This window comes from Eutrema salsugineum, unplaced genomic scaffold (assembly GCF_000478725.1).
Source record: "Eutrema salsugineum unplaced genomic scaffold, Eutsalg1_0 scaffold_14, whole genome shotgun sequence".
In the NCBI taxonomy this organism is placed as follows: domain Eukaryota; kingdom Viridiplantae; phylum Streptophyta; class Magnoliopsida; order Brassicales; family Brassicaceae; genus Eutrema; species Eutrema salsugineum.
The window spans coordinates 3464149-3486750 of record NW_006256877.1 but is presented as its reverse complement, the minus strand read 5'-3'; the positions used below and the strand labels follow the sequence as shown (position 1 = coordinate 3486750).

Below are 22602 nucleotides of genomic sequence, written 5' to 3'. Positions count from 1 at the left end.
TATTATTGATATAGAAAGAACGATATAAAACTTGAGAAAATGGAAATATATCATTCACTCTCCACATAGTTATTAACACGGATGTTAACCAAAATAAAAGTTATTAACGATAAAGTTATGACTCGCTGCAATGCTAATTCAAGAAGAGAACAACAACCAACATCTTTACGTACGTGTGTATGTTAATAAGTAGCTTTTGGATGTAATAATAACCATGTGGAAATATGGAATCGTTTCAAATTCGTTCGAACAGTTTAGATACATGCAACAACGAGTTAAATTGAAACGTAAAGCAAACGTACAAAACCTAATCGAATCGAACCGAACAAGTTGGTTTTTAATTTTCGATACCATAGAAAACGCCATGTACACTTTTACCATCCAAATAATTTCCCAAATTGAGCATGGCGGTCATATACATTTTTGTTTTGAAGAAAAATATTCATTTACATTTGACGGCAAATATTTATAAGTGTCATATGTAATGTTGTATTCCGATGAGTACGAACCAAGTCAGGAATTGAGGCGAAGACTATTGAATTTGCTGCACCCAACCTAACCCTACCCCACCCGTCCGACGAGTTAGCCACCGACAAATAAACTATGACGGTCCATTTATTAATCAGTGTGTACTTGTTTCTTCTCAATTCGCATTACTGTTAATTTCTCAATTCGCATGACTGTTAATTGTCTACGTGGCTCGTTCTAGATTTATTAATAGTTTACAAAAAAAAATACATGGTAATTTTAGAAAATATAAACCCTATATCTTACTTACAGATTCAAGCAAAGAATAACAATAATCTTTTTTAGACAATGTGTGAGTGTTATTTTTTTAAAAAAATTCCCATGATCCAAAACTAGTATGAATGTATTGGGACCTAAGACTTTTACAACTGTACACGGTTTTTTTCATCATCGCCTTAAATCGAGGATTCTTTTCTATGTCCCTTTCATTTATCTGTATCCATTCGTTCATTATCTTCTTAATTAAATCACTCGCATATATGTTTTATAGTTAGGTAGATGATTACACTATGCATTTAATTTGAGAAGCTCAATGCTTGTGTCGTGTCATAGATCACGGAGCGGATATCCATTTTTTCTTTCTTTTTTTTCGTTTATCCGTTTCAAATTTTTCGAGTAAACGTATTTTTGGACAGTATTTATGTCGAAATCAGTCTAATATTCGAATGTTTGTTTTATAACACTGATACAGATTATGTAAAATTACAAGAGCATTATTATAATGAACATACCGGTTCTTCACTTGCACTATGCTAAGAATTTCCTTATAAATTTGTGAAAACAAATTTGCAGAAAACACATCTTTTAAAATATAACTCCACATTTTCTGGTGTAAACACATTAATGAACTATTTGTCAACTACTGGACTAATAGAACTTCTACAGTTTTGAATGTTTGTTAAGACCAAATTTTGGGCATGATAGTCTAGTTGAATTGTAACAATTATTATAACAATTTTAAAAACTTTTAAACTGATGAAAAAAATATTCGAAATTAATGGTTAATTAAATTGTAAAAAGTATTTTACAATTTTTTTTTTTTTGAAAAATTTAATAGTCGTATAATTAATTTTAGAAATAAATTCTGAAAACCATACTATAGTTTGCATACATTAATTGAAATAAATAGACATATATATGTCTCTGTCTCTTTTTAAATACAGTTTATTCAAACACCAAACACCATAGCTAGCAGTAAGCACAACAACAAAAAGATTTGAAAAAAAAAAAACAAAAGAAATGTATTCCCTCACAAAAACCACACAGTTTCAAAACGCCGTCGTTCTATATTCACTATGCTTTATCCCTTTCTCGTATTCCTCCTCCGATCCAAGAACCGCCGTGGCCGGTCTCTACTGCGGCAAACGCAACAACTCCTCCGCCGATCCAAACTACATTCCAACTTTCGTCGACGACATGCAATCACTCTCCCTGAAACTAACTACACGCCGTTTCGCAACTCAATCCATAAACTCCACGCCGTCGGTTTTCGCGATGGTTCAGTGCCACAACGATCTCTCACCGTCCGATTGTCAGCTCTGCTACGCCATCGCACGCACGCGCCTCCCTCGCTGCCTCCCTTCCTCCTCCGCGAGGATCTTCCTCGACGGCTGTTTCCTCCGCTACGAGACTTACGAGTTCTACGGCGAGTCTATCTCCGCCGCGTCGGATAGATACTCGTGCAGCAACGACACCGTTTTGGATCCTCAGTTCGGATTCCGCGTCTCGGAAACCGCCGCGAGAGCCGCCGTTAGACGCGGTGGTTTCGGAGTCGCCGGGGAGAGTGGGGTCCACGCGCTTGCGCAGTGTTGGGAGAGTTTGGGAAGAGAAGAGTGTAGGGTCTGTCTGGAGAAAGCTGTCGGAGAAGTGAAACGGTGCGTTTCGAGGAGAGAAGGCAGAGCTATGAACAGTGGTTGTTTTCTTAGATACTCTGATCACAAATTCTATAATAATGATCGACATGGTAAGATTTTACTTTTTCTATCAAACTTTAGCTTATTATAAATTCTATAATCTTTTCTTTTCACACATTTTCAGTTTATTTTGGCTAGATTTCACAAAAAAAAAAAAATATATATAATGTAATGTATTGTAGGGATTCATAACAAAGGGGTCATTGTGGCTATTGTATTGACCATGTCAGCATTCGTCATGCTCGTTCTATTGGCAACTTATGTCATTATTGTCAAAGTTTCAAAGACCAAACAAGGTACACATTTTGATCACATGCATGTTTTCTCCGTATATAGAAACATTCGTTTTCTTAATAAATGATTTTGTTTAGGTATGTGCATTAGAAACATTCGTTAATTCGATTGGGCATATCATATCAGATGATACTGGGTCCAAAATACCTCAACTTTTACTGTATATTTTCTGTATCATAATTGTCTTATGCTTAATTTCGTTAATTTATTTAGAAAAAAGAAACTTGGGTCTAGTTTCAAAAAAGTTCAAGAACTCAAAGACGAAGTTCAAGTACGAGACTTTAGAGAAGGCAACAGATTACTTTAGCCCCAAGAAAACACTAGGGCAAGGAGGAAACGGCACCGTTTTCTTGGGAGTTCTCCCAAATGGCAAGAACGTGGCCGTGAAGAGATTAGTCTTCAACACAAGAGAATGGGTAGAAGAATTTTTCAACGAAGTGAATCTCATCAGTGGAATCCAACATAAGAACCTCGTCAAGCTTCTTGGTTGTAGCATTGAAGGACCGGAGAGTCTCTTGGTCTACGAGTACGTCGCTAACAAAAGCCTCGACAACTTTCTGTTTGGTAAGCCTTGCAATGTTTCTTAATTTTATAGATTCGTTCTTGTGAAAGTGTTTCTAGAAATATGAAAAAGAATCTAATGTTTTGAAACATAGTGTCTAACAAATGATTTCTTGGGACTTTTCAGATGAAAGCAAAAGTAAGGTTTTAAACTGGTGCGTTAGGCTAAACATAATCCTTGGAGCAGCGGAAGGATTGGCTTACCTACACGGAGGTGACGGCTCTCCGGTTAGGATTATTCATCGAGACATTAAAACTAGTAATGTTCTTCTAGACGATCAGCTCAATCCCAAGATCGCGGATTTCGGTTTGGCTCGATGTCTCGGTCTGGACAAAACTCATCTTAGCACTGGCATCGCTGGAACCCTGTAAGCTACTAAAACCACTGAACCGGAGATGGTTTTGAATCGGTAGATTAAAATATTCTAAACTGAGTTGTTGTTACTTTCTACAGAGGTTACATGGCTCCAGAGTATGTTGTTAGAGGACAATTAACGGAGAAAGCTGATGTTTATAGCTACGGAGTTCTTGTTCTCGAGATTGCTTGTGGAACAAGAAACAATGTTTTTGTGCCAGGGGCTGGTCATCTCCTACAAAGAGTAAGATTCCCCCGAAAACCCATATTCATCAAAATAAAAACCAAAATTTTAGGGTCTAAACTCACTGTCGTCGTTTCATGTTTCTAGGTCTGGAACTTGTATAGACTGAATAGATTGGTAGAAGCCCTAGACCCATGTCTTAAGGAAGAGTTACTTCAAGCACAATGCAGCGAAGCAGAAGCTTGTAAAGTTCTTTGCGTTGGACTGTTATGCGCACAAGCTTCTCCATCGCTGAGACCGTCGATGGAAGAAGTTATCCTTATGTTAACCGAGAGAGATTACCCTATTCCATCTCCAACCAATCCTCCTTTCCTGAGGATTAGCTCTCTAACTACAGACCAAGAATGCAGTAGTTCTATATCTTGTAGCACCAATAGCACTACGATGGTCAAAACCGATCAAGCTTCTTATACCTCTTCAGAAACTTCTACAACTCATCGTAGGAATTAAGGATTTTTGTTTTCCCTGAATGTTTCACCATTTCTTGAGGAGGTCCGATATGTATACCAAAATTCATGCGACGAATGCATTACCGAGGTAATCTAACATATGAATATATCAATAGATCTGTATATAACACTCTTAAATTCAAGTGGTTTAACAATATATCTTTCATCAAGAAAACAACTAACATTTCATAAGATTCCCATTGTTTTATAACATTTTTTTGAGAAAAAAACATACCCTGAAACGAAACCAAACGCATTCCTTTTTGTTCTTGATCTTGAACTCCTATAACTATAAGATATAATAAATCCCTTCCTGCATTAAGAAACAACTTCGACAACCAAAATTCACATCGGTGATGGATAAGACACTCTCCATGTACTAGAGGATCACTCATTATCTCTCTTTAACAACCATACAAAGGCACCGCTTTCAATTATTCAATGTTTAAGATGGTTATGCATCCACATTCAAATATACTTATATATACCGTAAGATAAAAGAAACCAAGAAACATACACAAATACTACTCGTCTTCCACGACAACACTGATATCTCCCTTCTCTAGCAAATCATAGAACTCTCTCGTTCTTCTTTGGTTGTTCCAATGATGCATTTTCCACAGCCCTCCAGCCGCAAGGCCTAGTGCGACTCCATATATTATCTCTTTCACTATGCTTGGTCCCTTATAAACAGCCTTTCCGATCTTTGGAACATTCGCCATTTCAGAATTCCTAGGTAAATATTCATTTTCGTCAGTGCTATAACAAAACTTAGTAAATTCCATTTTTCTGAAAATGTACTTTGGCGTTGATTTGGGGATTAGCGTTTAAGTTTAAACAGACGTTTAAGAAAAACCTCACATTTTGAAACTTCAAACATTTTCCAGATTTTCTTGCGAACGTCAAAAACATAAACAGATGTTTGCAACTACTAATGATCGAGTTTTGTTATGATCAGATGGCAAACTTAAACGCAAACCAGCACGGCAACACCCAAGAACTACGGTTAAATTGTCTTATTTGCATTTGTATTTCCAAGTTATAAATTCCTAGAAGTTTTTTTTTCCTAGCTAGTCAGTTAACTATAACATCGCTTTAAACTTCAATTTTGCATGTCGTATGAGATAAATATTATATATATATATATATATATATTGAACTTTTGAAATTCTGTTCTTCGTTCTTAAAATATTTTGCAAAATTCAGCCAAACGCAAACATTAGAAAATTAGTAAGAAAAAATGTGTTTAGATGATTGAAATTGTGAGTTTATTAAAAACAGTAGATAATATATATACAAACGCAAACGTAAAACGATTTTTTTTTGCACAGAGATGGTAGTATTATACAATCATGCAAGAAAACTTGTACTAGTTTCGAGGAAAATAAATCTGAATATTATCTATGAAAGCAAAAAAGGAGAATCATAAGCCACACCTGTAGCTTGAAACCAGAGAAATGATATCCTTTGGGCAAAGAAAAACAGAGAAGTTTTGTTATTAAAAAAAGTGGAAAAAAACAGAGAAGCTTCAAGTCTTTAGGTCCTGGAACAACGGTTAAGATTGAAGATTCGATGATGAAGTATATTTTTTTTCTTTCACTGTCACGAAAAGTTATGAGCTCCCTTTATGACAAGTGTTAATACACGTCAACGAATGGGAGCAACGTGTGTAAGAAGTTTGAGCTGCTTGGCTAGTATTTTTTTATCTTTTTGGTCGTAGATGTCACTATATTTATCAGAGCTGTGAAAATCTCCATCCGTTATACACTTTGATCCGTCTCAAAAGACTTTGTAATTTTACATAACAAAACAGATACTAATTTACTTATATACTAGATGAATAATAAACCACAAAATACTAAGATTTAGAGTTTTGCAAAGTGTTTCGTTTAAGTTCGACAAAAAAGAAAAAAATCTAACAAAACTTCAACCAACGGTTAATTTTTGATTTTTCACAATTTTTGTTTTACAAAGTTTATAACCTTTTAATAAGTTGTATAAATTAGATTAGACATGGATCGAATATTAAAAATTTTAAAAAATATATTCAACTAACTCCAAAACGAATATAATCAAAAATATGGTACTAATAAAATCTAAAATTCAAATAAGTAATAATGGGTTAGTTATTTTCTACTAGTTGAATGGTTTCCAACTTTCCATGCAGAGTTAGATTATTACGATTCCATACAAATATTGAACTATCTAACTACTCTAGGTTAATTGAATTAATAGTGATATGTTTTAGATCTATTAAAATATTCAAATAAACGATTCAACGAATTACATTTATTTTAAAAGATTAGTCAAAATTATAATTGTTTGGATTATCTTGGTATTAAAAAACCGAAAATATGCGTTCTGCATCCTGTCCTACTACTAATATATGAGTCCATCAAAATTTGTGTCATGGAACCAGTTTTTCCTGCATAACTCGAGCAGTTTTCACCATTCTTCAACATACGTAGATCAAAGTATACGGCCCAATGAAGAGATATATCTATGCTTTTATTTAAATGGGCTGAGGGACAACTCTGTATGCTTATATTTAAATTTCTTCATAGAAGGACTAAGTGCTGTTTAGTAAAATAATTAAAGAACTGCATGACGTCTCTAAGAACAGAGTTTCTTTTTTCTTTTTGTAGAGTCGGTCTCATTACATACACTTCAGCTAGGTGAATTTGTTTGGACACTTAGTATCTCTCCACCAATGAGATTAAAAAAACCCACCAAACTTTGGATAAGACGCGTTTCCTGAACCTATCGCTTTAACTTTCTAACGAACCTTTACGAAAAGGATAATTAAATAATTACTATAAACACTAATCAAAAGATATAAAAGAAGAATTATGACATTTGTGTTCAAAAGAATCAAAACTTTAAATTGTTAATATCTCACCGCCCAGCAAAGGTTGATACTTGTTGGAACATCCTGAGTGCAGTTGTTACATGACACGTCTAATATTGGGACTTTTATTTGGGGGATGGTATATACTTTTTACTACTTTCTTTTGGAATTGAGCAATGGACAGGTAATTTTAGTTTTAGCTAGACAAGTTAAGGAGAGTACGATTATAATTTTGTATATCTTATCTCAAAAAATTCAATACCAAATTTTCAAGATTTTAGTTTAATATTATTGAATATTTTATATGTAGATTTCAGTCATTATAGGTGGAAGCTATTGAGTGGAAGATATCCATTTAATATAAATATTGTTATTTAATTTTATTAGCAAAGTTGAGTTATCCACATGAAAACCTCCTCTTATAGCGTAATTCACATGGATTTTGGGGACTTTGCGAAGAGACCATGTTACTTACTACAAAGATATCTCAAAATAGTTTTATAATATATTATTTACCAATGTTAGCATACGTTCACGATTTTTTTTTAAACTACTAGTCGATTTTATGCATTTCTTTGGTTCTAGTATTAAATAAAATTATAAACGAAAATCTGAAATTTCGTATGAAAAAAACTTTACAATACTATCATTAGATTAAATTTTATTTTTGGGGTAAAAATCAAGGAGAGGGTTATCATGAGAATAATCTACATTTTATATCGAAACTATATAAAGGAATACGTTTCATGTTTTAATAAATTAAAAAATTATTCTAAAAAATTAAATATAAAAAACAAAATTAAATCATAAACTCTAACTTCCAAAAGGCTAAACTCTTAGAACTAAATTTTAAACCCTAAGATTAAATATTAATTCAGTAAAACATAAATATAACCGTCAGATCTAAGAAAATGGTATACTTTAATATTAAATACTTAGACCTATATTTTTCTTCAACTATCATGTAATTTGGTAGATGCAGCGTTAGCTAGGTACTCGTTCTTGTCCCAATAAAAAGGTGTAAACTAATATCTCTTTTTTTGTGATAATAAAAGTGTAAACTCTGTTTATTCGGTGCAAGAAATAGAAATGTACCTGCTTCACATGACCACCGTTGGATTTCTTTACTCATTAAGCGTATTTTAAAATTTTAACCTTTTTTTGTTGTCCAGTTATCCTGTAATTTGGTAGGATAATTTTGTCTGGTACGAATAAAAAGTGTAAACTAGTAGCAATTTAGTCGGTGCAAGAAATAGAAATGCAACTGCTTCACACGACCGTTGGATTTCTTGAGTCATAAGTTTTTATATAAGTGTTGGCTTATTTTTTAAGATCTTATGTCCATTTCTTTGACAAATAAAAACGGTTTTCAAAGCGGAAACCATATCGACTTTGACCTAATCGTTTGGTCGGTTTGTTTATTACAAAAAGGAGACCAGATCGAGCGAACTAAATAATACGTGGCACAAGCCCCATTAAAAAACAAGTACTTTGAATGTTCTTGCTTAGCTGAGGAGTGAGAACAATCCTTCAAGTTACCTGACCTGCCTCTTTGTCACATGTCATCTCAACCAATTCTAACATTTTCCAACTCTCAATTTCATTTAGAAAAACGTCTCTGTTATCACTTATTTCTTTCTTTTTTTTAAAAAAAATGTCAATGCTTATAAAATGCATTACATAATTGTGAAACTGAATAATTCTATTAACAATTTAACATATACACGAGTGACGAGAAAGAGGAGGTACACAAGGGTTTAGCTATTATTTTGCCATTCACCCACCAGTGTTGAGAAACTGAACTTGTAATCCTAACAATCTGTTAAATTATCGATAATCGGATTCTTACATCACTCATTACATATTGAATCGATAACTTAAAACATTTTACGAGTTTCTAAAATCAATAATGTGTAATGGTACCAAACAATTTACTACCAATATTTTTTGAAGGATTACAAAAGAACAAGATGTATTAAGATTGAAACTGTATTGAGCTAAACCAAACCGAGTAGTCTTTCTAAAACCGGACCACATTTTGCTATATTTTTCAACATCTAACACAGGAAACTGAATAAGAATAAAAACAAAAAAGAGGAAAAATTCTAATCCATTTCCTTAAATCAAAGAGGACATAAAATTAACTACAAAACCTTATCAAATCCGGAAATCTTATTTATTGATACCAAAAAAGGAATGTGATGATTTCAGTCAGTCAACTATTTTCTGTAAGCACATCAAAACATTGAACATCCGAATCAGTTGAAGATTTAGGCAATAAAGTTATCCCTTCCGAAAACATTATGGATTCCCTAGTTTAGGTAACAAAAAAAAAGGTATTGTCATTTGTCACATTTCTTGCTCAAATTTCCATATATCAAAATAAAAATGAATGAATATTTATTTCTTGTCATTGGACGATGAGTGAAATTGTGAAAGTAACATTTGTCGGTAGGTGAATTAAAGTCGCAATTATGATGCAATATATAAGAAGGAAACATTTTAAAAAATGGTTCAAAAGCCATGCTACGAGAACCATGTATATAATATTTTATTTATTCTCTTATTAATTACCAACGACCAAATCTAAAGGTGCCAAATCAAAGCAACCCCACATCCAAGATTTCGAAAGAAACAAAACAAATATATCAAAATAGAATATAGAAAATAAGTATACTTAAAAAATATACGAAATATTGAGAGAATAAGGTTTCAATTTCTTACACATTCCTTACATGTCGACATATGAAATCTATAAGTATACGAACATTTCCAAACTTTATTCCGATCCATAATCTCATCAAATCAGCAAGAATTGGGAAAGTTTTCAAGACTCATAATCTCTATAAATACTTTCTTCTCTCCTTGTCCTAATCCAAAACCGAAAAATCTCTTTCAATCTTTATCCAAAAAGCTTTAAACTTCATCGGGAAAAATGACTCCACCGAGCGTAATCAAGTCCGATACTAGAGTCAACGGTATTGACTTCACCGGAAAGCCTCTTTTCCATTTAGAGAATTCCAATCTCTTAGCCAATGGTCAAGTCGTCTTAACCGATGTACCGGTTAATGTCACTCTCACCACTTCACCTTACTCAACCGATAAAGACGGCGAGCCGATCAACGTCTCCGCCGGTTCATTCGTCGGTTTCAACTTCGACGGCGAGCCCAAAACCCGACACGTGGCATCCATCGGGAAACTCAGGGATATTCGATTCATGAGCATATTCCGTTTCAAGGTTTGGTGGACGACTCACTGGGTCGGGTCAAACGGATCCGACATCGAGAACGAGACACAAATCATCATCCTCGAATCGGATTCTGGGTCGGGTCGTCCTTATGTTCTTCTGCTACCGCTTCTAGAAGGCTCCTTCCGTTCATCTTTCCTATCCGGAGAAGACGACGACGTCGCGGTCTGTGTCGAATCCGGGTCGACCCAAGTAACCGGGTCGGAGTTTCGTCAGATTGTGTACCTTCACGCCGGAGATGATCCGTTTAAGCTCGTGAAAGACGCGATGAAAGTGATTAGGGTTCATCTGAACACTTTCAAGCTTTTGGAAGAGAAATCGCCGCCGGGAATCGTCGATAAATTCGGCTGGTGCACGTGGGATGCGTTTTATTTGACGGTGAATCCCGACGGAGTTCATAAGGGGGTTAAGTGTCTCGTCGACGGCGGTTGTCCGCCGGGACTGGTGTTAATCGACGACGGTTGGCAATCGATTGGGCATGATTCCGATGATATCGATGTTGAAGGGATGACTTGTACCGTCGCCGGTGAGCAAATGCCTTGCAGGTTGGTTTATTTCGGTTTACTCTTCAATTTGATTATTATCGTGATTTTTAAATTATTTTGTCTTGTTTGAAACGGTTTAGTTTGGTTTTAGTCATTTATCCAATCTGATTATATTGGTTTTCAAATCCTTACACTAGTTTAAACTGGTGTAAATCGATTTGGTTTGATAATAACCAACACCAAATCTCAACCGAATCTTTTGTTGGTTTAACCTCACTGAAATCTTAAGTAGGTTTGCATCTTTATAACTTATCTTTATTTTGTGTTGTTTTAAAGGGTTTAATTTGGTTTAACCATGTTAAATGGAGCTTAGCTTGGTTTAATTGAATCTGATTATATTCTCGGTTTGATATCGTATAAATTGGTTGAAACCGGATTTTCTTGATTTTTAACCATAATTTGTTCGAGATTTTGTGTTGGCTAATTGAACCGGATTCTATAACCGAGATTTTGGTTTGTTTTTTAAAATCCTAACCACTGGTTAAATCTGATTTTTCTAGGCTTCTGAAATTTCAAGAGAACTACAAGTTCAGAGATTACGTATCTCCAAAAGATGAAAACGACGTCGGAATGAAAGCTTTCGTGAGAGATCTAAAAGAAGAATTCTCCACCGTTGATTACATCTACGTCTGGCACGCACTTTGCGGTTACTGGGGAGGTCTCCGTCCCGGAGCTCCGACTCTTCCGCCGTCAACTATTATCCGGCCAGAACTCTCGCCGGGACTTAAACTCACGATGGAAGATCTCGCCGTAGATAAGATCGTCGAGACCGGAATTGGACTCGTCTCGCCGGACTTGGCCAATGAGTTTTACGAGGGTCTTCACTCTCATCTCCAAAACGTCGGTATTGACGGCGTTAAAGTTGACGTCATCCACGTAAGTTTCTGTCAGAGTTCGTTATCTTTTTTGCTTTAAAACACACCACGTGGCTTTTTTGATTTTTTTTTTTAAATTGTAGATTTTGGAGATGTTGTGCGAGAAATACGGCGGGAGAGTTGACTTGGCCAAATCTTACTTCAAGGCGTTAACGTCGTCAGTGAATAAGCATTTTAACGGTAACGGCGTTATTGCCAGCATGGAGCACTGTAATGACTTCATGTTCCTTGGAACCCAAGCCATCTCTCTAGGCCGTGTTGGTAAGTCTTCAAAAAACCTAAAAATTAAAAAAGGCTACATTTTTACAACTAAATAAATATTTTATTTTATTTGGTTATTAGGACTATATATGATTTATAAATTTTAATACTAATATATATATATAAAGAAATGATTTAATTGGATTTAATGTTGGAATTAGGTGATGACTTTTGGTGCACGGATCCATCAGGCGATCCAAACGGAACGTTTTGGCTACAAGGATGTCACATGGTTCATTGCGCATACAACAGTCTCTGGATGGGAAATTTTATCCAGCCTGATTGGGACATGTTTCAGTCCACACATCCTTGTGCTGAGTTCCATGCAGCTTCTCGGGCCATTTCTGGTGGGCCTATTTACATCAGCGATTGTGTGGGCCAGCACGATTTCGATCTCTTGAAGCGGCTCGTTTTGCCCGACGGTTCGATTTTGAGGTGCGAGTACTATGCTCTCCCGACTCGTGACCGTCTCTTTGAAGACCCTCTTCATGATGGCAAAACCATGCTCAAGATTTGGAACTTGAACAAGGTAATTAAGCTAATTAATGAACCATTATTAGCCCCTTTTATATAGCCTAATTAGCATCTTTTTGGTAAATGGAGTCCATTATAACCTCCCTAATGACTAATGAGCTAATATTGATTTCAAAAGTGGTCATAGACTCTTAGAGGATTATAATCTTTGTAGCTAACTTATACTTGTTATTGGGTCCAAACTGTTGTTAAATAGACTTATTGGGATAAACAATAGTCCATAATAAAACTTGAGCTATGAGAGGTTTTGTTAGAATCATAAGGATCAAAATTTTCAGGTTATGGACTGAAAAAGTGTTTAACTTGAAATTCAATGGTGCTTTTGAGTTCATCTGATTTGACTTGTTTCTTTGTACGCAAGTTTCTGTTTTATATTCATAACAATCTTTTTTTTCTTGTTTTGTGTCTTTTCTTCTTCAAATAGTACACTGGAGTTATCGGAGTATTCAACTGTCAAGGAGGAGGATGGTGCCAAGAAACAAGACGCAACCAATGCTTCTCTCAATGCTCCAAGACGATAACCGCCACAACAAGACCTAAGGACGTTGAATGGAACAGTGGGAACAACCCAATCTCGGTTGAAAACGTTGAAGAGTTTGCTTTGTTCTTGTCTCAATCCAAGAAGCTCGTGTTGTCTGGACCAAAAGACGATCTCGAGCTCACTTTGGAGCCTTTCAAGTTTGAGCTCATAACTGTTTCTCCTGTTGTCACCATTGATGGCAATTCTGTCCGGTTTGCTCCCATCGGATTGGTTAACATGCTAAACACTAGCGGTGCGATTCGATCTTTGGTGTATCATGGTGAATCTGTTGAGATCGGAGTTCGTGGTGCTGGAGAATTTAGGGTTTATGCATCGTGTGAACCTGTGAGCTGCAAAATTGATGGTGAAGTTGTTGAGTTTGGGTATGAAGATTCAATGGTGATGGTTCAAGTGCCTTGGTCTGGTCCAGAGGGTTTGTCTTCTATTGAGTATTTGTTCTAGAGTTTTGGAAGTTGCTTATTTTGTTTTCTAAACTCCTTATGAACTCCGTGCCGGTTTTTATATGGTTTCTGAGAGTGAACTAAGATGTACCCGTTAGGGTATAAGTTATTGGTTTTAACTTAAGTGAGGATATCTTTGATTTCAGTGGTGGGATTTGTACTGCCCCTAATATTTTCATATTTATTTATGAAATATACTATTTTCCGTTTCCGTTAAGTTTATCTTGATTTTCAATGTCATCGAATCTTACTTTTGATCGTTTTGTTGCTTCGCTGAGAATTTGAATCTTTAACCTACTATTAAGTTTTCAATTTAAGTGTCTCAAAAATAAAAGAAATTATTTGGACATAATGTGAATCTAAGTTTTTTTTTTTACCTGGTGGAAAAAGGGTATATATTAAAGAAAAGAGACTGGATTAAGAAATCTGTTTGCAATCTTGCTGCTTCTAGAGAAATAAAGAAAAAATCTCTTGGATGTGTGAATCAAATGACTAGACTAAAATTGTCTAGCTCGAGTAAAAGTAGAAACTTTGGAAAAAATTGGTGATAAATTTGGTGAGAGATTAGAAAAGAACAAAATGATGAAGGAGGAAAATAAACTTTGGAAAAGTTGGTGGAAATGGGTGGAAAATAGAAAAGAAGGACAGCAGGGAGGTGATGAAACTTTGGATAAGTTGATGAATATGTTGGTGGAAGGTAGAAAAGTACTGAAATATGATGAAGAAGGAGAAGCTGAAAATTGAGACAATGAAAAAAGAGAAGCTGATTATTGAGACGATGAAGATGAAGAGAAGCAGAAGAAAAGAAAATGTACTTAAAATGCTTTATAAATAATTGAATTAGAGAATTAGGGAATCACTTTGACCAAAATTTTGATTGGATAATAAATTGCTTTTCTGAAAAAGAAAAACTAAAAACTATTTCAAAAACCATAAACAAGGCTAATAACAATGCATAACATAAATACATATTTTCATATTTCACAAAAATTCAACTACCAGTTATTTTTGCACTAATTACGTACTGTTTATAGGATGGTATTGAATTAGCAAAAAATATGAACAAGTGCATCAAGATTTCTGAATTTTGTGAGAGAAAGAGAAAGAGAAAGAGGCAACAGTGAGATTTTCATCCTTAAAGGATGAGATCCAATTCAAGCTTAGAAGCCTCTAGGAACCAGAAACACCATGGAAAAAATGATGGATGCTCAAAACCTAACAAATGTCTGAAGTTATTTCTTAGGTTTGTACTATTTATCATAATGGTAAAACTTTTTTAGAGAATTTAGTTTATAATTTTTTATTGAGTCTGAGTTTTGATTTGAGAACTTGAATTAGATTTTTTAGTTTAGGTACTAAAGCCATGAATGTTTGAATAGTTTTTAGATTTTAGTTTTTGGCTTTTGGTTTTTGGTTTTCAGATTTTAGTTTTTGAGTTTTTGGTTTTTTGATTTTGCTGTAGTTTTAGTTTTAAGAAAACTTGAATTAATGGTGGTTTATCTATCTTGCAAAAGTAGATGATATATCTTTAGTCATCAAAGGTCCTGTGGCGATCAATTTTGTCTTTGGTTACAGTTATATAAGTTTGGTTTTGGTTATTAGTGTTATTTCTAAATATGACGTTATTAGTGAACAAAACAAATCATAAAATTGTCTCAAATTTTTAACAATTGATAGTTTCTAGGCTAATAGAACAAATGTCCAATAGAGAAGGAAAAAACTCCAAAAAGTTTTGGTTTTAGATCCACCCGAAAGTGGAGAGGCTTAACAGGGTGTCTTCAAAAAAGTTGAAGTCGCATGATTATGTTATCAATTCTTAGCCCAATACAAAAATGATTAAAGAAATTGAAACTGAGATAGATTTATGTTATTACGTCTTAGCTCAATACAATAAAAACAAAAAAAAATTGGTATAGATCCACTCGAAAGTGGAGAGCCTTAACCGAAATGTGTTCGGACCCGAAGGTCAATCCCGTCTCTGTCAGAGGAGATGCCAACCATCTCTCCTTTCTACGAACACACTCGTTGTTGCTTTTCTTATTATATATATACTTTAAAAATCAAGACACAACCTCCGATGTGGGACAAATCTTAACATTTTCAAATTTCATTTTCTTCTTTCTTTGTGCTCTCTCTCTCTCGTTTCGCTTTCGTCGCTGTTTTCGTTTATGAAGCGAGTATCAGCTATAGCTGCTTCTCTTCTCCAACGAGATTTCTCTTCTTCTTCTTCTTCTTTGCAGTTAATTCCGCGATGCGATAATTCACCAAAGCCAATCCTCAATCCGCTCTACAACTTACTTCCCCAGACTCAAAACCCTAATCGAATCGTCGATGTCATCTGTTCGACTCTCAATCAGCGTGATTTCGTCTTATCCAACTTTCGTGACGAGGTAAAGTCGCTGATTCCTCACTTGGGAGACCGTGAAATTTCTAGGGTTTTGCTTAGGTTTCAGTCAGATGCTCCTCGAGCTCTTGCATTCTTCAATTGGGTTAAATTCGATTTGGGTAAGAGACCAAATGTTAATAACTACTGTTTGTTGCTTCACGTTCTTGCTTGTTCAAAGAAGTTTCCTTTGGCTATGCAATTCCTCTGTGAAACGATTGAGTTAGATGAAGAAGATGATGTGTTTAGCGTTTTGGTTTCGTCTACTGATGAATGCAATTGGGATCCTGTTGTTTTCGATATGCTTGTCAAGGGTTACCTAAAACTGGGTTTGGTAGAACAAGGTTTCTCTGCGTTTCGAAAAGTGATTGATTCCGGTTTTCGTGTTAGTGTCGTCACTTGTAATCATCTCTTGAATGGTTTGCTGAAACTGGATTTGATGGAGGATTGTTGGGATGTGTATCGCGTCATGTGTAGAGTCGGAATCCATCCCAACACGCATACGTTCAACATCCTTACCAACGTGTTCTGCAACGATTCGAACTTCAACGAGGTTAATGACTTCTTGGAGAAGATGGAAGAAGAAGGGTTCGAGCCTGATTTGGTTACTTACAACACGTTAGTGAGTAGTTATTGTAGAAGAAGAAAGTTGAAAGAAGCGTTTTATCTGTACAAGATCATGTATCGGCGTCGTGTTGTGCCTGATTTAGTTACCTACACGTCGCTTATCAAAGGTCTTTGTAAAGAAGGGAGAGTCAGAGAAGCTCACCAGACGTTCCAAAGGATGATAGACAGAGGAATTACTCCTGACGGTATCTCTTACAACACTCTTATCTATGCTTATTGCAAAGAAGGATTGATGGAACAATCAAAGAAGCTCTTGCACAAGATGCTTGGGAATAGCATTGTTCCGGATAGGTTCGCTTGTAAGGTTATAGTGGAAGGATATGTTAGAGAAAGACGGTTACTTGCAGCTGTTAATTTCGTTGTTGAGCTTAGAAGGTTAAAGGTTAGTATCCCATTTGAAGTTTGCAGCTTTCTGATAGAGAGTTTATGCCGGGAAGGTAAACCATTTGCAGCAAAGCATCTGTTGGAAAGAACCAGCGAAGAGGAAGGTCACGAAGCTAAACCAGAGACTTACAACAACTTAATCGAGTCTTTGTCCCGTTGTGATGCGATCGAAGAGGCGTTGCTTCTAAAAGAGAAACTGACAAGCCAGAATCAAGTACTTGATGTCAAGACATACCGAGCACTTATTGTCTGCTTGTGTAGGATTGGTAGGAACCGGGAAGCCGAGTCTTTGATGACGGAAATGCTTGATTGTGAAATGAAACCGGATTCTTGTATATGCGAGGCCTTGGTTAATGGATACTGCAAGGAATTAGATTTCGCTAAAGCTGAGAGTTTATTGGGTTTCTTTGCTATGGAGTTTGGAATCTTTGACACAGAGAGTTACAATTTGCTTGTGAAATCGATTTGTGAAACGGCAAGTGGATACAAGAAGGTGTTAGAGCTTCAGGAAAGAATGCAGAGAGTTGGGTTTGTTCCAAACAGCTTAAGTTGTATGTACATGATCCAATGTTTGAACCAACGAGACGATTTTGATGTAAGAAATTTAAACCGGTAATTTTTGTAATACGGTTCTCGAACTTTCCTTATAGATTAGATTGAGTTTCTATTGTCATACCGGTTTAGTTTTTGGAATTACTAAAAAGCCCTTCAACAACTATCTCATTACAATTTTACCCAAAAATAATCAGAATGAACGGTGAGGAAATGTAGCGATCGAAGCCGACGAAAAATTGCAGAGATTAATAACAGCACTGAGGAAAGAAGCAACCGATTCAATCTCAAATCAATTCCAGAGAAGAACAACCAGGTCTCGGCTCGTTGTCAATAGTTGCAGATCCTTAAGAAATCGGTGAAAATTTTGTATTTTTTCGTTTGGTTCATGTTCCTTAAGAAAGAAATTGACTTTATTGACTAAGATAGTTTTAAAGTTTCCGAATTTTTGAAATTGGCAAAGAAAAAGTTGCCTAATTTAACTTGTTGCAACATTGTTTGGTTGTTTTTTTTCTTGTGTGACAGAAAAAAGTTTTCATGGCGGCATTGGAAGAGCTAAAGAAGAAGCTTTCTCCATTGTTTGATGCCGAGAAGGGTTTTTCTTCATCCTCATCGTTAGACCCAAACGATTCATATTTAGTAAGTTTCTTGTGTATTCATAGTGAAGTAAAGTCATTCACGCTTTCTTGTGTTTCTTAAAGTTTTCATTTTTGTTTTTTGTATTTTCAAGTTATCAGATGGTGGAACAGTTAATTTGCTTAGTAGATCATATGGAGTTTACAACTTTAACGAGCTCGGGTTACAAAAATGTACATCTTCTTCTCATGTGGATGAATCAGAAAGTTGTGAGACCACATATCAATGTGCTTCTCATGAAATGCGGGTTTTTGGAGCTATAGGAAGCGGTGCTAGCAGCGTTGTTCAACGCGCGATTCATATCCCGAATCATAGAATTCTAGCTTTGAAGAAAATTAATATCTTCGAAAGGGTAAATGTAGTCTCTTTCTTTCTTGATCCAAGAAAACATGTGAATCCCTTCATAATGTTTTTCGCTTTTGAATGTTTACTGATTTGGTTTGAGCTCTGCAGGAGAAAAGACAGCAACTGCTTACAGAGATACGGACATTGTGTGAAGCTCCTTGTCACGAAGGACTTGTGGATTTTCACGGAGCGTTTTATAGTCCAGACTCAGGACAAATCAGCATAGCTCTTGAATACATGGATGGAGGATCTCTTGCAGATATCTTAAAAGTAACAAAGAAGATACCTGAGCCGGTTCTGTCATCAATGTTCCAAAAACTTTTGCAAGTAAAGATACTTAAACTCTCTCTAATGTACAATATATCCAAAAAATATTAAGGCTGCAATTGTTTATTGTGTTATGTGTATATAAATTCATTCTTGGATGATGCGATTTTGTTACAAGGGATTGAGCTACTTGCATGGAGTTAGACATCTTGTCCACAGAGACATCAAACCTGCTAATCTGCTTGTAAATCTCAAAGGGGAACCAAAGATAACTGATTTTGGCATAAGTGCTGGTCTCGAGAACTCAATGGCTATGGTTAGTGATGGAATCCACGCTTAAACCCTTATGAATCCAATAAAAATTTCTGAGTTTTCTAACTTATATTATCCGAAAATGGTGGTTGCAAAGTGTGCTACTTTTGTAGGAACTGTCACCTACATGTCACCAGAGCGGATTAGGAATGACAATTATTCTTATCCAGCTGATATATGGAGCCTTGGTCTTGCTCTTTTTGAATGCGGAACTGGAGAGTTTCCGTATATAGCTAATGAAGGGCCTGTTAATCTTATGTTGCAGGTAAAATCAACTTGGTCCAAATCTTTTCTTTGATAAACTAGTAATAGTATACACTAAAATCTTTGTCGTTTCTGTGTTATGTGATCGGAAGATCTTGGATGATCCATCACCGACACCGTCAAAACAAGAATTTTCACCAGAGTTCTGTTCCTTCATTGATGCTTGCCTCCAGAAGGATGCAGAAGCTAGACCAACAGCTGATCAGGTTGGTATTTACAAGTTCAGTACTTTACCGAGAAAATCAGTGCTTAAAGCGAGATTTGGTTCAATGTTTGGTGCTTTTCTTTGTTTCTCTTTAATAATGAGCAAGATTTGTTGAAATTTCGGTGCTTTTCTTTGTATCTGCAACTAAGATTCAGTTCTGATGGTGGTGTTTCCTCTTTATCTTGAACAGCTTCTGTCACATCCTTTTATCACAAAGCATGAGAAGGAAAGAGTAGATTTGGTGAGTTTTGTTCAAAGCATCTTTGATCCAACTCAGAGATTGAAAGATATAGCAGATGTAAGTATGATGGTTTAATACTTTTTCTCAATTAGTAAATGCCAAATTAAACTTAACGTTAATGGATCTTATTGCGTCTATGTTCAGATGCTCACCATACATTATTACTCCCTCTTTGATGGATTTGATGATCTTTGGCACCACACAAAATCTCTCTACACTGAAACTTCCGTTTTCAGGTAACCAAATTCCCACAATTTTCAATGCAAATTAAAGCATATTAATATCATAGAGATGTGCAAATCCAAAACCAGATAAAGTTCAAAACTTTTTTTTTTGCAGTTTTTCTGGAAAACATCACACAGGATCAACAGAAATCTTCTCGGCATTATCAAACATTCGTAACACATTAGCAGGAGATTTGCCGAGTGAGAAACTCGTTCATGTTGTTGAGAAGCTTCAGTGCAAGCCTCATGGCAATGGTGGAGTCATGATTCGAGCAACTGGTTCGTTCATTGTCGGAAACCAGTTCTTGATTTGTGGTGATGGAGTTCAAGCAGAAGGGCTTCCGAGTTTCAAAGATCTCGGGTTCGATCTCGGAACCAGACGCGTTGGTCGATTTCAAGAACAGTTTGTGGTGGAATCTGGTGATCTTATTGGTCGGTATTTTATTGCTAAGCAAGAGCTTTATATTACAAATTAAGATTATAATCCACACATGAGAAGAAGAAAAAATGTTGTTTTCTAGTGTATAAACTGTAATTATTTAACTGAAAGTATGTAGTAATTATCAGCTTCTTCTACATGTTCTGAAACTATTAAAGATATTATTACTAAATTCTAATTTATAATTCTCATTTCTTGATTTGTTATTGACTTAGTAGTTTTGTTCAAGAACGAGCTTCTGCTCCTTTGTATGATTGTTGGAGTTTTTAGATGGCGAATGTTACGTCACTGATCGATTCTATAGCCTCTTGCGTCTCCATTTACAAATGTCGTTTGCTTCATTGTAAAGTAGTGAAGACTGTGATTTACCGCCATGGATTCATTGGGGACCAGCTTGTTGGATGTTACTTGAGATTGGGTCATGAAGTTTGCGCAGAGAAGCTGTTCGACGAAATGCCTGAGAGAGACTTAGTCTCGTGGAACTCTTTGATATCTGGGTATTCAAGGAGAGGTTATCTGGGAAAATGTTTCAAGGCATTATCTAGGATGAGATCTGAGGTGGGTTTTGGTTTTAGACCCAATGAAGTTACGTTTTTGTCGATTTTATCGGTTTGTGTTCATGAGAGAAGTAGAGAAGAAGGACGTTGCGTTCACGGGCTGGTGATGAAATCGGGTGTGCTTGAGGAAGTGAAAGCTGTGAATGCTCTTATCAATTGGTATGGAAAGACTGGAGATTTGGCTTCATCATGCAAACTGTTTGAGGGTTCGAGTGTAAAGAATTTGGTTTCGTGGAACACGATGATTGTGATTCACTTGCAAAATGGGTTAGCTGAAGAAGGTCTGGCTTACTTCAACATGAGCAGAGAGGTTGGGAATAAGCCTGATCAAGCCGCTTTTCTGGCTGTTCTTCGTGTATGTGAAGCTATTGGGGTAGTGAAACTGGCGCAAGGGATTCAAGGGCTGATCTTGCTTTGTGGGTTTAGTGAAAACAAGTGTATAACGACGGCTTTGTTAGATTTGTATGCAAAACTTGGGAGGTTGGAGGATTCGTCTAAGGTTTTTCTGGAGATGAAATCTCGAGATAGCATGGCGTGGACAGCAATGCTTGCTGCTTATGCCACTCATGGGTATGGAAGAGACGCAATAAAGCAATTTGAGCTTATGGTTGACAATGGTGTAAGTCCTGATCATGTAACCTTCACTCACTTGTTGAGTGCTTGTAGTCACTCAGGTCTTGTCGACGAAGGGAAGGTTTATTTCGAAACAATGTCGAGAAGATATGGGATTGAGCCGAGGTTAGATCACTACTCATGTATGGTTGATCTCATGGGTCGATCCGGGCTTCTTCAGGAAGCTTATAGATTGATCAAAGAGATGCCAATGGAGCCGAGTTCTGGTGTTTGGGGAGCTTTGCTTGGTGCTTGTAGAGTTTATGGAGATACCAAACTCGGTGAAGAAGCCGCAGAGAGATTGTTTGAGTTGGAACCTTGTGTTGGGAGAAACTACATAATGCTATCAAATATCTATTCGGCTTCTGGTCTATGGAAAGATGCTTCAAGAATAAGGAATCTGATGAAACATAAAGGTCTTGTAAGAGCTTCAGGGTGTAGTTACATTGAACATGGTAATAAGATTCATAAGTTTGTTGTTGGAGACTGGTCTCATCCTGAGGCAGAGAGGATACAGAAGAAGCTTACAGAGATTAGAAAGAAGATGACGAATGAATTGGGATTTAAACCAAGAACAGAGTTTGTATTGCATGATGTAGATGAAGATGTGAAAGAGGAAATGATCAATCAACATAGCGAGAAGATTGCAATGGCGTTTGGGCTTTTGGTGATTAATCCTATGGAGCCAATAATCATAAGGAAGAATCTTAGAATATGTGGAGATTGTCATGAAACAGCTAAAGCAATATCTTTGATGGAGGAAAGGAGACTCATTATTAGAGATTCTAAGAGGTTTCACCATTTCTCAGAAGGTTCTTGCTCTTGCAGAGATTATTGGTAGTTTCCCAATTCTCTCATCTTTTCAGTGTTCAGTTTCACTCTTTTTATCTGTATATAAATTACGTACACATAAACGTTC

At 36.0% G+C, this 22602-nt stretch overlaps 6 protein-coding genes and 1 non-coding gene across 8 annotated transcripts; 5 read left to right on the top strand and 2 right to left on the bottom strand.

The window, feature by feature from the left end:
* The first annotated feature begins 1714 nt into the window (after positions 1 to 1714).
* Positions 1715 to 4556, top strand: LOC18022449 (cysteine-rich receptor-like protein kinase 42). Its single transcript, XM_006405437.2, has 6 exons — positions 1715 to 2491; positions 2624 to 2737; positions 2949 to 3299; positions 3424 to 3664; positions 3751 to 3895; positions 3983 to 4556. The coding sequence occupies exons 1-6, from the start codon at positions 1768 to 1770 to the stop codon at positions 4343 to 4345; spliced, it is 1938 nt and encodes a 645-aa protein (XP_006405500.1). The 5' UTR covers positions 1715 to 1767; the 3' UTR covers positions 4346 to 4556.
* Positions 4557 to 4632: 76 nt separating this feature from the next.
* On the bottom strand, positions 4633 to 5908 carry LOC112088578 (putative cytochrome c oxidase subunit 5C-4). The gene is made up of 2 exons (XM_024158984.1): positions 5781 to 5908; positions 4633 to 5076 (listed from the first exon to the last, which is right to left on the bottom strand). Exon 2 carries the CDS (start codon positions 5064 to 5066, stop codon positions 4869 to 4871), a length of 198 nt encoding a protein of 65 aa, XP_024014752.1. The 5' UTR covers positions 5067 to 5076; positions 5781 to 5908; the 3' UTR covers positions 4633 to 4868.
* A 4014-nt stretch (positions 5909 to 9922) lies between these two features.
* On the top strand, positions 9923 to 13844 carry LOC18022448 (probable galactinol--sucrose galactosyltransferase 5). The gene is made up of 5 exons (XM_006405436.2): positions 9923 to 10984; positions 11485 to 11860; positions 11943 to 12120; positions 12282 to 12649; positions 13079 to 13844. Exons 1-5 carry the CDS (start codon positions 10128 to 10130, stop codon positions 13634 to 13636), a joined length of 2337 nt encoding a protein of 778 aa, XP_006405499.1. The 5' UTR covers positions 9923 to 10127; the 3' UTR covers positions 13637 to 13844.
* A 1592-nt stretch (positions 13845 to 15436) lies between these two features.
* On the top strand, positions 15437 to 18570 carry LOC18022447 (pentatricopeptide repeat-containing protein At5g40400). Its single transcript, XM_024158854.1, is given in 5 exon segments — positions 15437 to 15658; positions 15661 to 17624; positions 17779 to 17939; positions 18107 to 18220; positions 18312 to 18570. Coding segments are annotated over 3 exon segments (2052 nt in total). The 5' UTR covers positions 15437 to 15582; the 3' UTR covers positions 17791 to 17939; positions 18107 to 18220; positions 18312 to 18570.
* Positions 15535 to 15655, bottom strand: LOC112088759. Its single transcript, XR_002900696.1, has one exon. It is a non-coding gene; the product is annotated as a U6atac minor spliceosomal RNA (small nuclear RNA).
* LOC18022446 (mitogen-activated protein kinase kinase 3) lies at positions 17791 to 20700 on the top strand. 2 transcript variants are annotated; one of them, XM_006405434.2, is made up of 10 exons: positions 17791 to 17897; positions 18107 to 18220; positions 18312 to 18569; positions 18671 to 18889; positions 19008 to 19145; positions 19239 to 19406; positions 19498 to 19611; positions 19801 to 19908; positions 19996 to 20087; positions 20191 to 20700. In XM_006405434.2, exons 2-10 carry the CDS (start codon positions 18119 to 18121, stop codon positions 20549 to 20551), a joined length of 1560 nt encoding a protein of 519 aa, XP_006405497.1. In that variant the 5' UTR covers positions 17791 to 17897; positions 18107 to 18118; the 3' UTR covers positions 20552 to 20700. The 2 variants fall into 2 exon arrangements, with proteins under 2 accessions (XP_006405497.1, XP_006405496.1); XM_006405433.2 differs by having other exon boundaries at positions 17799 to 17939.
* Positions 20701 to 20784: 84 nt separating this feature from the next.
* Positions 20785 to 22524, top strand: LOC18022445 (pentatricopeptide repeat-containing protein At5g40410, mitochondrial). Its single transcript, XM_006405432.1, has one exon. The coding sequence runs from the start codon at positions 20785 to 20787 to the stop codon at positions 22522 to 22524; it is 1740 nt and encodes a 579-aa protein (XP_006405495.1).
* The last annotated feature ends 78 nt before the right edge of the window (positions 22525 to 22602 follow it).

Coding starts and splice junctions, on each gene's coding strand:
- LOC18022445 (XM_006405432.1), top strand. CDS start 20,785: ATGGCGAATGTTACGTCACTGATCGATTCTATAGCCTCTTGCGTCTCC.
- LOC18022446 (XM_006405434.2), top strand. CDS start 18,119: ATGGCGGCATTGGAAGAGCTAAAGAAGAAGCTTTCTCCATTGTTTGAT. Junction 19,146..19,238: donor TCGAGAACTCAATGGCTATG/GTTAGTGATGGA, acceptor GTGGTTGCAAAG/TGTGCTACTTTTGTAGGAAC. Junction 19,612..19,800: donor CTAGACCAACAGCTGATCAG/GTTGGTATTTAC, acceptor TATCTTGAACAG/CTTCTGTCACATCCTTTTAT.
- LOC18022448 (XM_006405436.2), top strand. CDS start 10,128: ATGACTCCACCGAGCGTAATCAAGTCCGATACTAGAGTCAACGGTATT. Junction 10,985..11,484: donor GGTGAGCAAATGCCTTGCAG/GTTGGTTTATTT, acceptor TGATTTTTCTAG/GCTTCTGAAATTTCAAGAGA. Junction 11,861..11,942: donor TTAAAGTTGACGTCATCCAC/GTAAGTTTCTGT, acceptor TTTAAATTGTAG/ATTTTGGAGATGTTGTGCGA.
- LOC18022449 (XM_006405437.2), top strand. CDS start 1,768: ATGTATTCCCTCACAAAAACCACACAGTTTCAAAACGCCGTCGTTCTA. Junction 2,738..2,948: donor AGTTTCAAAGACCAAACAAG/GTACACATTTTG, acceptor TAATTTATTTAG/AAAAAAGAAACTTGGGTCTA. Junction 3,896..3,982: donor CTGGTCATCTCCTACAAAGA/GTAAGATTCCCC, acceptor TCATGTTTCTAG/GTCTGGAACTTGTATAGACT.
- LOC112088578 (XM_024158984.1), bottom strand. CDS start 5,066: ATGGCGAATGTTCCAAAGATCGGAAAGGCTGTTTATAAGGGACCAAGC.